At 38.4% G+C, this 16323-nt stretch overlaps 1 protein-coding gene across 1 annotated transcript in view; it reads right to left on the minus strand.

The window, feature by feature from the left end:
* Nucleotides 1–16323, minus strand: part of epb41a (erythrocyte membrane protein band 4.1a) — a 59286-nt gene that overhangs the window by 35117 nt on the left and 7846 nt on the right. Inside the window, exons 8-15 of the mRNA XM_041954669.1 lie at nucleotides 14585–14737; nucleotides 14336–14433; nucleotides 14031–14206; nucleotides 9042–9289; nucleotides 8005–8079; nucleotides 6161–6208; nucleotides 4987–5049; nucleotides 2417–2587 (exon numbers count right to left, since the gene is read on the minus strand). Coding sequence (XP_041810603.1) covers nucleotides 2417–2587; nucleotides 4987–5049; nucleotides 6161–6208; nucleotides 8005–8079; nucleotides 9042–9289; nucleotides 14031–14206; nucleotides 14336–14433; nucleotides 14585–14737 — 1032 coding nt within the window. The remainder of the gene's footprint in view (nucleotides 1–2416; nucleotides 2588–4986; nucleotides 5050–6160; nucleotides 6209–8004; nucleotides 8080–9041; nucleotides 9290–14030; nucleotides 14207–14335; nucleotides 14434–14584; nucleotides 14738–16323) is intronic.

Genomic DNA, 16323 nt, shown 5'->3' on the forward strand with positions numbered 1-16323 from the left:
GTAAGATCGGCCTTCATGGTCAAAGAAAGCTTCTAGACTGTCTCTGTCTCTCTCTCTCTCTGCATGGAATTACGCAGTAAGAACATGCAGGGTGAAGTTTGTAAGGTATGCTTTTAGTAGTTCATCTTCAGAACACTGAGAGGCAGAGAGGGTGACACGGGAGTGGATTGTCATACCTGTCCCTCCCATGAGAGAATAAAGAAAAAATCCTGTCCCACTCCACCACAATCCTGAATAATTACTCCCATTGTAGGGGTAGTAGTATTTAGGCAAAACAATTATTTCAATTTGATGTTCTCACTATCCTTTTCAAAATAGTTTTAGACAGAGACGGAAAAAGTAGGCTCCTAGAATATCATACACAAGTAAATGATATCTTCCATTTGTATATTCAAATTTTGCATCCTGTGCATACCACTGATGATCAATTATACCTACATATACAACTGCCATTGTATAGTCTCACTAGCATCTACCAGAAAAGAGGGCAAATAAAACACAAATGAGCAGCGCTAAATAAAAAGCGCTATGGATACCGAGGTGGGTGCAACAAGATTAGGTTACTGAGATGAAACAAATTGCCACTTTAGCAACAGAAAACATCACTAAAGCAGACCACACAGAGATGTCTAAACAATATAAACTCCAAAGCAGCTGCAGCCACAAACACACATATTAAAGCAAAGACAGCACAGTTTTACACACCACGTGCCATGCGCACACAATGCTATGTTGATAGGCAGCAGTGGTTGTTGATGTCTCTAGTTGTTGTACTCACCTGTCTGAACATCCACAAAGTCCTCAACAATCTGCTCTTGGTTCAACTTCTGTGCTTAACCAGTTCAAAATAAAGCCAGTCCACTCAGCCACTCTGTCCCATGATAACCAGTCCTCTCAGCCTGACTCTCCCACTATAACCAGTCCTCAGCCTCTCTGTCCCACTGTGCTTACTATTCCTCAGTTTTCAAACATTTTGACCTGAAAGAGGCTCTGCAACCCTGACTGTGACAAAAGTGGTCAAAAGCAGAAAGGCTTTACACACACACAGTGAGGTGTTCTGGAGTGAGAGGAAGAAAGATCATCCTGAAATGCTTAAAAGCAAATGAGATGCTACCAAGTCAACCAATGACAGATTTCTAGGGAGGCGCAGGTCAGGCTATGTTGTAAGCTATGGCAAAGGGTATGCAACTACACCATTCCTACACTGTAGATTTAACACCTAAGTATAAATCAGACTACAGTCTATGCCTACTTGTCCTGTATATGAAGTTTTGCACTTCATATTTTTCTGGCAACTACCACAAAATCTAGCTCTTGTTCCTGTTGAGTCTGAATGACCTCACTGGAAGTCGCTTTGTGAAAAAGAGTGACTGAGCTCAGCATCACATTTCTTTTAGAAAATGAGAGTGATAAAGATCACTGAGAAAGCTTGAAAAATGCACAGGGTATTTTCACAACACTGCTTTAAAGGTACTGTATTTAAATTGGTATTTCTAGGAAATACATGTTATGGCAAGTGAGGGATCAACCATCAGGAATTTATGTTTTGGAAAAGCAGATGCTATGGCCACTGGGTTTTAAAAAAGGTGGGCCTTTAAGCACAGAAAACAAAATTTTACTGTGAAAAAGATTACAATGAGCAACTGCGCAAAAGGACTTCTAAACTGAGCTCACAGTTTAGCAGTTTAGTTTTAATTAAGGTCAGAATATCCATTAGGCATTCAGAAAGAAAAGTCAAGAATTATAATTATTTAAATTCTGAGGATCTTAGTCCTCAAAATTAGCTTAAAAAAACTAAAAGCATGCACTCATAATGGGTGTCAAATTAATTTATTTTTTCGACTATATGACCCCTGGAGGAATCCATACAAATGTGATAATAATTGCCTACATGAGAGACACAAACTGGCACTGGCTCATACTATGGGTTAGATGTCTGATTTCATCACTGTGCCAGTCCAAGTGTTTTTATATCCTAAAACTCCAGTTGAAGTGAGGAGTGAATACCCTGCCAGTTAGTTAGCTAGCATACAAAGTTAAACCAAGAGTTTGTTCAGGTTTACTGAGCTGTCTGTTACTCAAGCTACAACTCAGATGGTGATGCAGTAAAATTATGTTTATAAGAGCAGTCTGACATGATAGAAAGATCCTCTTATTTGACATGTTACCCAGAGTCAAATGAGAAGAATGGCATCAGTTTCATCTCTATGTGTCAAGCACAGGGGATGTGTTTAGCCCAGCTTAGCGCAAGACTGGAAGCAGGGGAAGCTGCTAGCGCAGTGACATCAGATGAAAAGAAACACAAATTTCAACAGCTTGCAAGCTTTATACTGACAAAGTCTATATGGATGATCTAACACAAGAATAACCAACACTAATGCTGCAGTTTGTCTCCTGGCCAGGTTGTTGGACTCACCGCTGGCTGCAGCTGGCCGTTTATGCTTGCTGTGCGGAAAGGCGAGTTGGTGGAAAGACGCTTGTCCCACTCACTGGGCCGAGGTTCTGGTACAGACTCCATGAAACTCCTCTTCAGTTCACTGATGCTAGTGTGGTGACGCATGATCTCAGTTTGGGTCTTATCCACATCCTTCAATAAGAATGTAAACGTCAGGATAGATAAACGGAAGGAAAAGAATGAACCATGAAAGAAGTGAAAAGAACATAGGACCATATGAAAAATAAGTGTTTGGATGAATCGAGAAAGGAGACAAATGGCCAAAAATTAATTGATTGGAAAAATGGCTTTTTCAAAAACAGGTACTTGATTGAGCCTGCCTATTCCCAATAACATGCTGAGGTCATGGGAGAAGGTATTTTTCAGAAAAACCAGTCTGCATTCAGGGGAGTCATCATCTGTCTCCTGGGATTCGTGATCCATATTTCAGACCAGCAGCAGTCACTAAGACTTGGAGTTTACAGCCATTTCTAAACTCCTTCATTTGGGTTATGGTAACAGGAATAAAGCAGCAAATGTACAGAGAATGACTCATGATTAATGGTTGCAGGATATGGCTTTCATTAGTGCCAGCAAGATGAGATGTTTAACAACAGGTAGCATAGGAGGTGTTGTGTTTGCAGAAAAACTGCATATGGAGAGCAGGTGTGATAGAAGTTAAGCAACGAAGATGAATGATGTGCACATCCAATCTCAGTTGGGTACAACTGCAGGACAAAGGCAGCATACAAAGGAAAAGGAGAGGTAGTCCTACACTGAATATTGCAAGCTCCCCAAAAAAATCAAGTAAATAATGAAACAGAGTAAAATTAGGTTTGAGGCTTAGACTATTAATTTATTAAAACATTATACAAATTTTGTACAATCCCTTTTTTCCAGGGTCATGAATAAACAGAATATACTGTTGAGACAACTCCCTTGTTTCGGACAGTTTTGTTTTATGTACATACTAATTGCTTTTGGGTTATCAGAGTTGTATTGTACTATCTCCTTACTATAGGCAGAGCTCTTCTTTTTCTATAGCCTGCTTTTTATTCATGTGTGTGTTGACTTGATGCATATCTTGAAGGTAGAAGGTTTTATCATTAACTTTTAGGATGTTTGCAGTATTCAGTGTGCAGACTTCCTCGTTTTTCCTCATAGAATGACAACCATGAATGTATTTTCATGCATTCCTTAGCGATCAAACAGTTCAACAGTATTAAATGCTCTACTTGTAGTCTTTAAGCTGGAAGCTAAACTAGGCTGAACACAGCCTGGAACTCCTGGAGATACAGTAGCTCTGTACTGGACACACAGAGACAAAACTTATTTGCTATACTGCATTTGATGGTTAACAAGAAACAATATTTCTCGAAATGTCCAGCAGCTGTTTTAATTATGTACAGCCATATGAACTGGCAGTATGATTGTGGCCACCAAGCAGTCCATAGATTTACTTCATATTTTAATAAGGCAAGCTGAATAGGTGGTAGGCTGAATCAGAGATACAAATACATAAAGTGAAGACACACTAAGACAGGTGTGACATGTCACACTAGTAGCAGATTGAGGTTGTTTTTGAACCCAGGTATGATAAGGCTGTACAAAACAAAACCAGAGGTAAAAAAAACTCAGTAGAGCTGCAGATATTCCTAATAATTATCTGTGGGTTTGTCACTATGAGTGACATGTTTTATACTACTCTTGATTTGATGACAACCTCAAATATATCAATTATTGAAATGTTAATATAATAAAATGTTAACTTAACATTACTTAGATGTTAATGGAATGTTAAATTAGTGAAATATTAATATTATGGAATATATTATACATGAATCAATGGAAATTCACATTAGCATTTCCAAGTTGTAGTAATGTCATCCCTCTCATCACAGTAATCAAGAAGTTGAAAGACAGACAGTAAATACAGCAAGGACATGGCCAGGGAGTTAGGTCTGTAGCATGAACAGTAGACCATTAATCCAATGAAAAGAGAGTAACTATAAGAACCAATGAAAATGAGTAGTGTCCAGAATCTGACACATCATTGAGACATATATGACTGGGAAAAAAACTGGAGGGGGGGGTTGCTTTTTCTGTTTTTCTTGGTGATCCATGTCTTTACATTTTTGAAAACAAACATATATCTTTGACTTGAACAAGTGTATGGTGAGTCCATACAATGATATCATATATTGTATCTAATTTCACTTGTGTGTTGTTTGTTTCAGCTCCAAAGGCCAAGTTGCAGTACCAGTTTAGGATTTCAACTACGTCAAAAAAGAGACCTTTCCCAATCATATATTCCATAAAAAATTAAAATACGAAATGGCAAAGACAATGTCAAAGTGAAGTGAAGCTACTTGCATGAGAATCAGAGAGGAAAATAGTGCATGCCAAGCCTTTTGGGTTAAGCTGAAAACAAGGCAAAAAGTAAAAAAAACACAGGTGTCAAAGCAAAAAGAAAATCAACATAATGTCCATGCAGGCGGAGAAATGTGACAACCAACAGCCAAGACAGATATCTGAAGACTGAAGATACAAACCTCCAACATTAAATTGCTATGTCTGATATAAATAGTTTCACCCTCAAGTTTCTTAGCTCTTTTCTGTGGAAAATAAGGAAAAAGGAAAACCTGGTTGGAAATAATGCAGAATTCATTCAAACATTTCAATATTTGATTTGCAGTGGAATTCAATGAGAGGCACTGACCATGGTGATGACATGAATCACAAAAAAAATAAAAGCTAAGTGGTTGCAGAAACACAGAGCATAGGTTGCAATTCCCAGTGTGCCCAGCCCAGTGGAGACATGTGAGGAATTCAGCTACACACACATCAGGTGTGTGTATGAGCTGCCACTCACTCACTATTGTGAGTAGAAGTCACATGCTGTGCATGCAAAGGCTGCTGATGTGCAGTCCAATGTACAGGAAGAGGAGTATCACTGTGTGTCTGCTTGTCACTTCAGGAATTTGCATCATTAAAAAAAAAAATCACATACGATCCTTTTAAGTTGATAGGACAAACTTTGCAAATGTAATTCTGTTATTTACACATCCAGCAGTTACAGAGCATCAACATCAGCAATCAGAGTAAAGTCAGAGATAAGTTTGTATGTTATGCTTTGATGGGATGAATTAGGTTACATGACTGACTGTCATCAATATGTAGTTGTATTTGGGCAGCAGTGTCAAATGTCTGCCATGTCAACCTATTTGGTGTATCCAGGCTAAAACAATGGATTGCTCTTAATAAGAAGAAGCAGCAGGATGGACATGGAAAACTCAGATAACTTTACTGTTCTCCACATTTCAGCTGAATAGATTGATGAATCAATCAAGCAAGCAAGCTTTTACCTTTTGAGTAGTAACAACAAAAGGTGTCCTCTCTCTAACAAACGTTATTTTATAAACCACTATCCACACATGTTTATTTCTGAATAAAGAGAACCCAGGTTTTATATAAGAAAAGTTGCAGGAATGACAGTCACTAAAAAATAATTTGCACAATGGCTTGATTTCTTCTTGTTCCAACAGCAAGTTCTTTCCAGAAAGACATTAAGCTAGAAATCATAAAACAGTCAGGAGATCAAAGCACTCTGTGTCTCTGCAATGAAAAATAGCGCTGTCAGACAACAGAAACACAAATTAATGTTTAACTGATGCAGGAATGAGAATGGTGAACCAGCAAGAATAACAAACTCAGAAGCATGCTAACCTTCCTTACTCGCACTATCTCCGTCTTTGTTTTGTCCTGAGGAGAGTGCTGCTCCCCCATCAGAGGAAAAACATAGTTACTGTATGTTTAAGTGCTGTTTCTAACCCAATCCATTTCTAACACAGTACAAAACACATGCTTGAAAGTTTTCGAAGTGACACAACACTCGTTCAGAGAGTGACACTATAAGTAAGTGACCATATAAGTAACTTCACCACAAAAAAGTTACATTTCTGTCAAAAATTGACGATATTGCAAAAACTTGTACATTTCATAGTGCTAATTCTCAAATAAAAGGCAGTACGAAAATTATGGCCAAGTAGCCAGCATGAACAAATACAGGCAGCAAGTTCCTAAGAAATAATGAGCTATCACACAACCCCAAGTCCTGTTGGGACACTGTGAAGCATAAAAGCAAGGAAGCAAGGATGGGGTGAGGTTCACCACTTTCTTAAGACATGATTACATACAGGATTTTAATTCATGGGTCCGGGGACACTTCCTAAAACCATCTGCAGTGAGCACAGTTTGTTTGCAAAGAATTGCATTCTGGTTTTATTCAGATTTTACAGTGTCCCAACTTTTTCAGAATCAGGGTTGTATGTACACCTCAGATACAGCATAATGGACATTTCAGTCAAGAATTTCTCTTTTTCACAGAAATACTGGTTTTCACAAATTAATTCCGGTCACTTCTACTATTTCATTCTTTTGACTGGTGTTAAGAGGAAGGAAATAGGCATGAGTTATATGATGCAACCATGCGAGAGTATACATTTGTCTGTTTTCTGTATAATATGGTAGCAGACATTGTTACAATCATGCTAATCAGCTTTCAGGACAGTTTTTTGGCAACACTAGATATTTATATTAGGCTGTTTTACATAACTGCAAATGAGCACATTCACTCTTCACATATGACGTTTACTGGATTAGCCAAGAGCAGAAATTGTGTCTGGTTATCAACAATTGCAACTGATGTTCCAGTAAGATGTATTACATGACAATATATACTGATACTGTGATATACAATTACATTTACTGAAATAGAGGATTTTAATCATATTGCTGACTCCTAGGTCTACTGGGACGGCTTTTAATGTGAAGAACAAACAAAACAAAATGCGTTGAGTTTGATTGAGGGTAGCTTAACAGCTATTTAAAAACCCAAGAAAATAAAAGCAACTGGAAATAATTTGAGTCGTGAGCATGACAGGCTTTGTTGCACTTTTGGAGTTACTGCTGTGAAGACGTACATTAGACTGAATTTATCAACACAACAGGTAAGGAGGTGTTGATTTTGCACTAACAGCAAATTAAAACAGTGGCAGATCAGAACAGAGACTTCTTACTAAACTATGGTAAAATACATTAGCGAACAATATATTTCAGATTTTCTAAAGAGGAAAACATTGGCATAATGGCCTCTCTCTTATATTTTCCATGGCTTTTTCAAATAAAGGCCTGACTCTCTCTGCATTTGATTACACAAAGGCAACAGTTTCAAAACTTATGGTACATATCATACGTAGTTTTTTCTGTTCTAATATGCATCACCTTACTCAGTTTTCATCTTTTCTCCTTGTTTATCATCAAAGATTGACAGTGTATGCTGTTTTGTACCCTTACTTTGCCAAATGTCTTTGCTCACTATATTGTACCTATTTTTTTCTCCATATTGCTCTCGTTTTTTGAATGTTGCACACAGTGCATATATTGTCAAATATATTTTACAGTGCCTGAATTATTTAAATGTCCATGTCTAGTTTCATATTTCCTTATTTACATACTGGTTCAACTGATTCTCACACTGGTTCAGTCATTATTGCATTAAGCAAACAAACCTGGCTCTTTTTTTCTCTTTCCCCATTGGCAGTGGTCACAGAGGGGGAGTGCCTGCGTTCTCTCCTGGCCACTGTCTGGTAGCACAGACAAAGCTCACACATCAGGATCAATTCCAAGCACAACCAGGGCTAAACACCCTCGTGTTCCATGAACAGCTAAAACAAAAACTCAACTTTTGGTAGATTGTCCCTTTTGTTAACCCTGGCTACACTGACAACAAAATTATTTATATGCTATTGGTTCACTATAATTGGCGCCATATGAACACTTAAAACAGTAATTAAATATTATCTTGCAACAATAGTAAATGTCTGCATTTATCAAAATATTGGAGCATTCCTTAAAGATTTCCATTCAAACTTTTCCTCCTCTTGCAAGGCAAATTACAGCTTTGTAAACAGTGGCCTTAAAAGTCAAGTGGCTTTATTTTTTTTGCAAAACCACATTATGTTTCTTCTCATGGCGTTCATAACTTTTTTTTTTTTTTGCTGTTATTATGTTATTATTATATTTTTGCTCTTATCATACCACTACTCCTTATTGTGAAGTTTATCTTATTGTATACAGTATATTTCATCTAACAATTCATATTCATACCTCTGAGTCTGTAGGTATAAGGACTGATCTGTGACTATTGATCTATTGATCACTGACATTCGAGGACTGATCTGTGACTATTGATCTATTGATCATTGAAATTCTTAGAATTTAAGGTCTTACTAACTCAGTCACTGCAGTGAGGCCAGTTACGCTTCATCAAATTTACTGTGAACATATGCTACTCATACAATATGCATACATTGGATCATTGTACATATTTCATCATTTTGTTAATGTGACCATTGGGACTGTCTACATAATATTTCTTCTATATACAATATTTCTTTGTTTGTAACCTCTTCTCTATGGCCTCCTCTTCCCTGACCTCTGATTCCAGGTGTCCTAAAGCCTCCCCTTTTTTCTTCAATAATGAACAGAGTGAATGCTGCATGGTAGCTAAAACAAATGTAGCGATGTAAAGGACAGTGTCCACTACCTTGATTTCCGAAGCGGACTCTGGTCTGGGACTGTGGCTCTTCCTGTGCTCAGTTGGCTGACTTTCCGCCTTTACCTCTGCCTTCCTGTCAAAAAAGCAGTGGCCTTTGGGTGTGGAGCCGTCATGGTGGTCAGAGTGAGGCAGGGTGGGTAGCAGTGGTGATGGGGTTGCCTCCCCAGGAGACAGCGGAGACATAACAGGAGCACTGACCGGACGAGTGGATTTATTGTCAGGTGTGGACGCTGTGGCTGAAGTAGACAAAGAGGAGAGACAATTGTGTCACTTTAAAAACAATATGAAACAAAGAAAAACTTATGTATTAATGTGGTATCCACATTTTTTTTAGAAATATTGGAGACTTTTTCAAAACAACTTATATATATAACTCTATACCTATACTCTATAACTTAACTCTGCTTATTATATATGTTTTGGCCTCTTCCAGAACGCTCTCTCTAAACATTATCAATGATCATGATATTGTAATAATGTCCATTCATTCATCCATTAAGTTTTTGCCACCTATCTGGGCCAAGGAGGCCCAGATGTCCCTCTTCCAGCCACTTCCTCCCGGGATTGCAAATGGCAGTGCCACGTCTCACATATGATGCTCTTGACTATTCTTTTGCATGCTTAAGCCTGTATTACAGTTCCCATACCGTCATTTCATTCACTCCTCTCATACATGATCACTCATATTTTCCTTGCTGTCATCGTCTGGGGCTGTCTCTTGAGCTGGTCACATCTATCAACAGCATTTTTGAATGTGATTCTCTCTCTGCCTTGTACATTTGTACAGCAGCACAAATGCAAATGTCCCTAGATTACGAAATCTCCCTGCGAAGTCAAAGTGCCGAAGACTAATTATTACATCTCATCTGTTATAATAAACAATTGTCTTCACTTCCTTCACTGGTCTCTCCTGATTGAAATGATTTTCAATCACAACTTGCAGAATACATAGATTTGATAGTCCAACAGTGCTCTTTGAATTAAATCAGTTGAAAATATGGCATTTTGTGGTAAAATATTTCCAAATGAACAAGGGGAAATCATTTCATGTTACAAATTACAGTTTTACAGAAATAAGACCATTATCCACCCAGGGTTCCTGAAAATGTCCCCAGGCCAGATAGACTACATAATTTTATCCAACATGTTGTGGGTCCGCCCAAGGGCTCCTTCCAGCTCGATGTGCCTCCACAGGGAGGCATCCTGATCAGTTGCCTGAACCACCTCAACTGACTCCTTCCAATATGACAGCCCAGACAGCCTTCAAAGTAACTTGTTAACCCACCTGCAGGGATCAGTGACAAGGCACAACCCTGGTCGAGCCCAACACCCACTGAAAAAGTGCTTGACTTCCTGCCAAGATTACAATATGACTATGTTCTTATGCAATAACAAAAGTTTAATCATGGGCAAACTCAGAAATCCTTTCTGAATTCACACATTAAGAAGCAAAGACTTCTTCAGCTTATCCAGAATGTGGGTGGGACGATAAACTGATCCAGGATAAAGCTGATTTGTCCCTTTTTGTCCTCTCTGTAAAGCTCAGGCTAACTACAGCTGACCTTTCACACCCAGTGCTGTGAACTTTTTAATGCTGCATCATCAGTGCACCACAGAAAAATGTACCATGAAGTGTGTCTGACCTGAACCTCCCTAGGAACAGTACCACTAGTTCAATCTACTGTTCATGTGCAGTTACACACGACACATAACACACAAAGCCTCATTTCCTGTACTAGTTTTTTCCTGCCCTCTCCACTAAAATTAGGAAAGGCAGCTAAATATTATTTCATAAGAAAGTGGGCAGTTAACACAATGTTATTGCCAGAATCGGGAACAAAAGTGCTGCATTCTTCATGCACCTTGTGTAGCCAACAGCAAAAAGATGGTTTTATAACTTCAGGTCCTTAACCTCAAGTGGACAAGCTAAAACCATGAATATACAGAGTTGTACTCCTCATCTCCTCCTACTACAGAAGTTTTAATGTGTAGAAGTTTGGTTATTAGCAGCACTGATATCCACATGAACAATATTGTGTATTCTGCTGTAATATTTCATTAAAAGTTTCATATTTAACTGTAGAAAATCTGCTGGCAATTATTTATTCTGAACTTTAATATGCACATTCATGTAAGCAGTCACACACATCTAGGGCAGCCCACCCTACTAAAAATTCCCAATTGCATGCCAAAGTCAGAGTTATAGTCAGTAAAAATTCAAATTTCAATAAATTTGAACTGCAGTCTCTCAATTGCTAAATAAGAAAGCCAGACCACAATAATCAAGCACTGATGTCCTTCGCAGTGTGTGTGGGTAGTCTAAAGAAAATCCTAAATATCGACTTGGGTGTTATTTTATCAACATATTATTTATATATTTATACATATTACTGTATTGACTGTTTGTTCACGATTGCCTGCTGTTGTGGTCACATTCCTGAGGGTGGCAGCAGAGGACCATATATAAATTACTTTATTCTCTTGAAAAAATCAAGGCCATTGAGATTAATTAACACATCTTTTCTGTTGTAAGGAATCAATTGTAGTCTTGGTATAACTGTAATAATAATAATCATGATAGTAAAATTAATAATAATAATTTAATTAAGGTTGTTTCAGTAGGCAATCACAATGCAAAGACTACAGTTTTAGGTTTTTCAAGCCAACATAGTAAACAGTGAATAATCAATGCAATATGTATGATGGTAAAGGCAGTATGCACGGATGGGAGTGCAGTAGTGTGGTCACCTGTCACACAGGTGAGCTGTTGTACAGAGTTATGGTGAAAAGTAAGGTATTTCCTAAAGACACTGGAGAATTTAAAAAGATTGCTTACAAGATTCTTCTTCTTACAAGATGATATCGACACCCACACAAGGCCAATAGGCAAACTGAAGAGGGTCTAGACTAGACCATGGTCCAAGTTGGGCCAGAAACAGTCTCTTCTCTATCTAGAGAACATGTAGATGTTAGGGCGACCCATCTGAAGTCACTGAGGCCAGATGATTACTGTGGTTGCATCTCTGTCCACCCCCTGACCCCTCCCTCTCTCTCTCTCTCTCTCTCTCTCTCTCTCTCTCTATCTATCTCATACAACATATCAAATGTTGAAACTGAGAAATTTCATTGTTTTTTGAAAATTATATCAATTTAAATTCATTTAGAATTGATGCCAGCGACACATTTCAAAAAAGTTGTTATAGTGGCAATGGATAGGGCTTCACCACTCTGTGACAGTGCTGACTGTGCTGCAGACAATTTAAGTTTAATGAGTAATGTTTCTCAACTTAAAATTGAATTGAAAAAAGAATTTGGCAATTTCATTGTCTAGTGTAGATACTGTCATTAAAAGATTCAGAGAATCTGAAGAAATCTCTACGCAAGTAGCAAGGCCAAAAACCAATATTCAATGGCTGTAGATTTTGGAGAAACATATGCTGCCAGGGAGATGAAGTATTTTCCTGGGAAGGCTTTCCTTTTACAGCAAGACAATGCCAAATCACATTCTACACATATTACAACAGCATGGCTCCATAGTAAAAGGGTCCAGGTGTTAAACTGACCTAACCTGCAGCCATGACTTGTTTCAATGTCTGATATGTTGTCTTTGTGCTGTTTCTAATTAAATATGGGGTTTCAGTGTTTTGCAAATCATCCCAGCACCCACCACAGTTTCACAATTATACAAGTGTTGTACTAGATCCCATATTACATATGCTTTTTGCATTAGTTGCTTTCTTATGAAGTGCTACTTTTTAGGTATATACAGCGGGTGTGATTTAATCCAGGTGAGAGACTTCATGAAACCATTACAAAAAACGTGCCTCCTATTCCTCTATTCCCCTAATTCCCCTAATCCTGTATTCTATGAGGATTGCTTTCTATTTTACGGGCTAATCTGATTCTGTGAAGCCATTCACATCATGATCCCACCACTCCTGGCTCCGATTTCACACACGCACACCTATGTATAGAAGTAGCAGTAGAAGTATCATTGCTCAACAAAAATGCATAATTAACCATTTGACTATCTTTCTCCTCATCCTCGTCCTTGTTATCATCTGTGCTCCCACTGCACATCAACTTCTAAATTAAACTAGAAATGCTGACTTTCATTTACATTTATATAACAACAAGCTGCATGTGACATTGTATGATGTGTTACTTTTCTTTTGCATATGCAGGTAAGAACCAGTGACCAGTTCACACTGATATCTGATATGGGATACATAGAAAATATGAGTAATACATCTGGACTGAGCACTAAGATTTGCAATGTGAACATCGCCAAAGACACAAAGATACCTCTGACCAACAGTTAAATAAGACTACAAGGAATCACCAGTCATTGGTAAAAATAGGAACGAGTTCCTGTCTTTGAAGTGTCATAGCAGAGCATAATAATACCTATGTCAAACTGGAATTAAAAGACATGTTGCTTTAGCAAAGCTGTTCTCAAGATTTCAAAATAATAGAAGGTTAGACCAAGGTTAGGCTATTAGAAATGGATCGTGGAATCTCAGCTGAACATACTATGAACTGACAATTACATGTAATGTAATTGAGTTTACCATAATAAATATTCAGGGCAGTGCAGTTAACAAATTAGGTGAGTATTTCCCAAAAATGAAAAAAACTCCATCCTCCTGTTTCCACAATGGTTGCTTGTGACAGAGGGATACACCCTAGTAACAGGTAGGTTTGTTGCCAGAACACCTACCCATATAATCCTACACGTCTTTTAATTGCATCCATTTATGAGGACATACATGGCTAACACTAAAGGAACACAAGATACACAAGGTAGCCATGATGTGTATATAGTTAAAAAGGAAGAATACCCACTCTCTTACCCTAAACCTCAGTAACCAGCATTTAACTGGTGACACTGTGTATGGGTATGAATGCACACACACACACACATACAAACACACATATACACACACACTCACATCTACAGTACAAACAGCAGTATACCTCCATCCAGGCTGCGTGAGTTTCTCTTGCTGGAGGAGCGCTGAAACAGAGGAGCTGGTCTGTCAATCAGAGAGCTCGCCTGTCTGGTCTGAGCCTGAGTCCGACCACTGTAGCGAAACTTTGAGCCCAATGCCAGGAACTTCCTAGGAGTGGTGGCCATCTCAGTGGAGGTCAGCCTAACCACAAAAAACATTTATGGTGATATTCTGAACTGACCCAGGTTCAGGTAGTTAGCAAGCATATTTAGTAAAATGTTCACTGCACAGCCATGTAGGCAAACTGACTTAAAGAACACGATAACTTACCTGAAGAAGGTGTGATGTTCTACACACACTTTCCACAGTTTCTTGGCAGCCTTGTAATTGGGTAATTTGAAGCCAATAGCGCTCTCATACTGTTCTACCTGTTTAAACAAGACACACAAATCTGCTCAAATCAAGACTAATGAAGTTAGCATTATGGTTTCATTCATGGTTAGAGTGAGTTCAAGTGTTAAACTAGTAACAATAGATTTTACAGGTGGATGAAAATGTGTTGATATGAAAATACTGTACCTCAGATGGTCTTATTTTGATGAAGAAGCTGCTGCGTTTGTATGAGACCTTGAGGACTTTGGGCCAGGGGAAACGGTTGATCCTCAGTTTGTCTTTGTAAACCATCAGACCACTGGAGCAAACCCCCAGCATAATGTCAACACCATCCAGATCCTGAAAGAGATATCCAGAGAGACAGAATGATTTTCATTAACTGTCAACATGACATGCACATTTCAGAGAGCTAATCCCTTTTGAAGGAACCTGGAGTGACCAGCAAAGACAAAGAAAGATATTAAATGAGCGACAAATGAAAGAAAGTTTATCAACATGTGTTCCGCAATCAGTCTTCAGTCTACTGGAGCAATAACCACCATTGCTCTAAATATTGTTTTCAGCATGCTGGCTGATAGCTCTGTGCATGTTATCACAGGTTGACATTAGAAAAGTAACAGTTTCATCACATTTTATCCATGGATCAGCACACGGACGTGTCAACCTTCCTATTTTCCCCAGGATTCTGCTGTATTATTTCTTTTCTCCTGCTCTCCTCTCATTTAAATATTTTCACCTTAAACAGAAAGATGGGCTGTAACATTGTCCTATTTGATGTGTTAGCTACATTCCCCTCTGGTACAGCAGGGGGCAGTATCTCGAACATTAGCTGTAACATCTAGTCATGAAAAGTCATTCCCTCAAGAGGCATCTGCCAAAAAAAAAACAATGAGAACAAAAGAAGAAGAAGAAGAAGAAGAAGAAGAAGAAGAAGGACTAATACGTGAGGGATTGAGGACCTGCTAAAAAGGCAAAAAGCATGTGCAAGTATCTCACCCAACGGGAGGAGGCTTACCCACACTTAATGATGAGCAACGTCGATAAAAGCAATAGTTTTTGTAAAATAAGTCACATATAATATGGGGGAAAATTGATGTGAGCAAGCATGGCAAATCTGCTGAGCATAAATACACCCCAGGCGTAAATACACCCAAGGCGAACACCCAGAAACATGCTCCACTAATGAATCATAATAAACCTCTCCTACCTTATCTCACTTGCCAGTAGCCTCAAAAATTACATCATCAAAAGTGATGTGTACATATCCTTCAAGTTTCAACCACTAACTGTAGTAACTCACTTAACGTACAAACTAGTTACCCCAATCCTTACCAGTGGTAAGGATGGGGCACTGGAAAATTTCACTTATTTTCAAATCCCAATGTTGATAGGTATGTCCCCGCTACTGTACCTTTAAAACCTCTTCCATGTGTATGATGCACTTGTATGGGTATGTGTGCGTGTGGGTTATAATTCACAATTCATCACACATTCTTAAGTTCAGTTTTGTGACTTGCAAATGGTGTAAGTGGATGTGACAATGGCTTTAAAGGGATTTTGATTTCTTTAAATGCCTCCTCCCAGTGGGTGAGATCAAAATCAGTATGTATATCCAGTACCTGATTTCCCCTTGAGTGTCCCTTGCAAATGTATTTTAGACATAACCATTTTATTGCTTTTTCAGTTGTGATAACTGTGCATATTAAAAGTGACATTTTACTATTCTTCATTTATACATTCTGCACTTGAACAGTTCTTTATCCTACAAGACTTCCTCAGAGTTTTCCTAATCATGATGATCAGCGTACACATTCTGTTTGTATATACTCCTACAGATGATGATCCATGTAAGTAGAAAAATAGTAGCAGTAAACTGTAGTAGAAAAACCTGGCATGTTACACGTTCTCTCTGAGGTTCAGTCTAG

Source organism: Chelmon rostratus, chromosome 16 (genome assembly GCF_017976325.1).
Source record: "Chelmon rostratus isolate fCheRos1 chromosome 16, fCheRos1.pri, whole genome shotgun sequence".
NCBI classification, from domain to species: domain Eukaryota; kingdom Metazoa; phylum Chordata; class Actinopteri; order Chaetodontiformes; family Chaetodontidae; genus Chelmon; species Chelmon rostratus.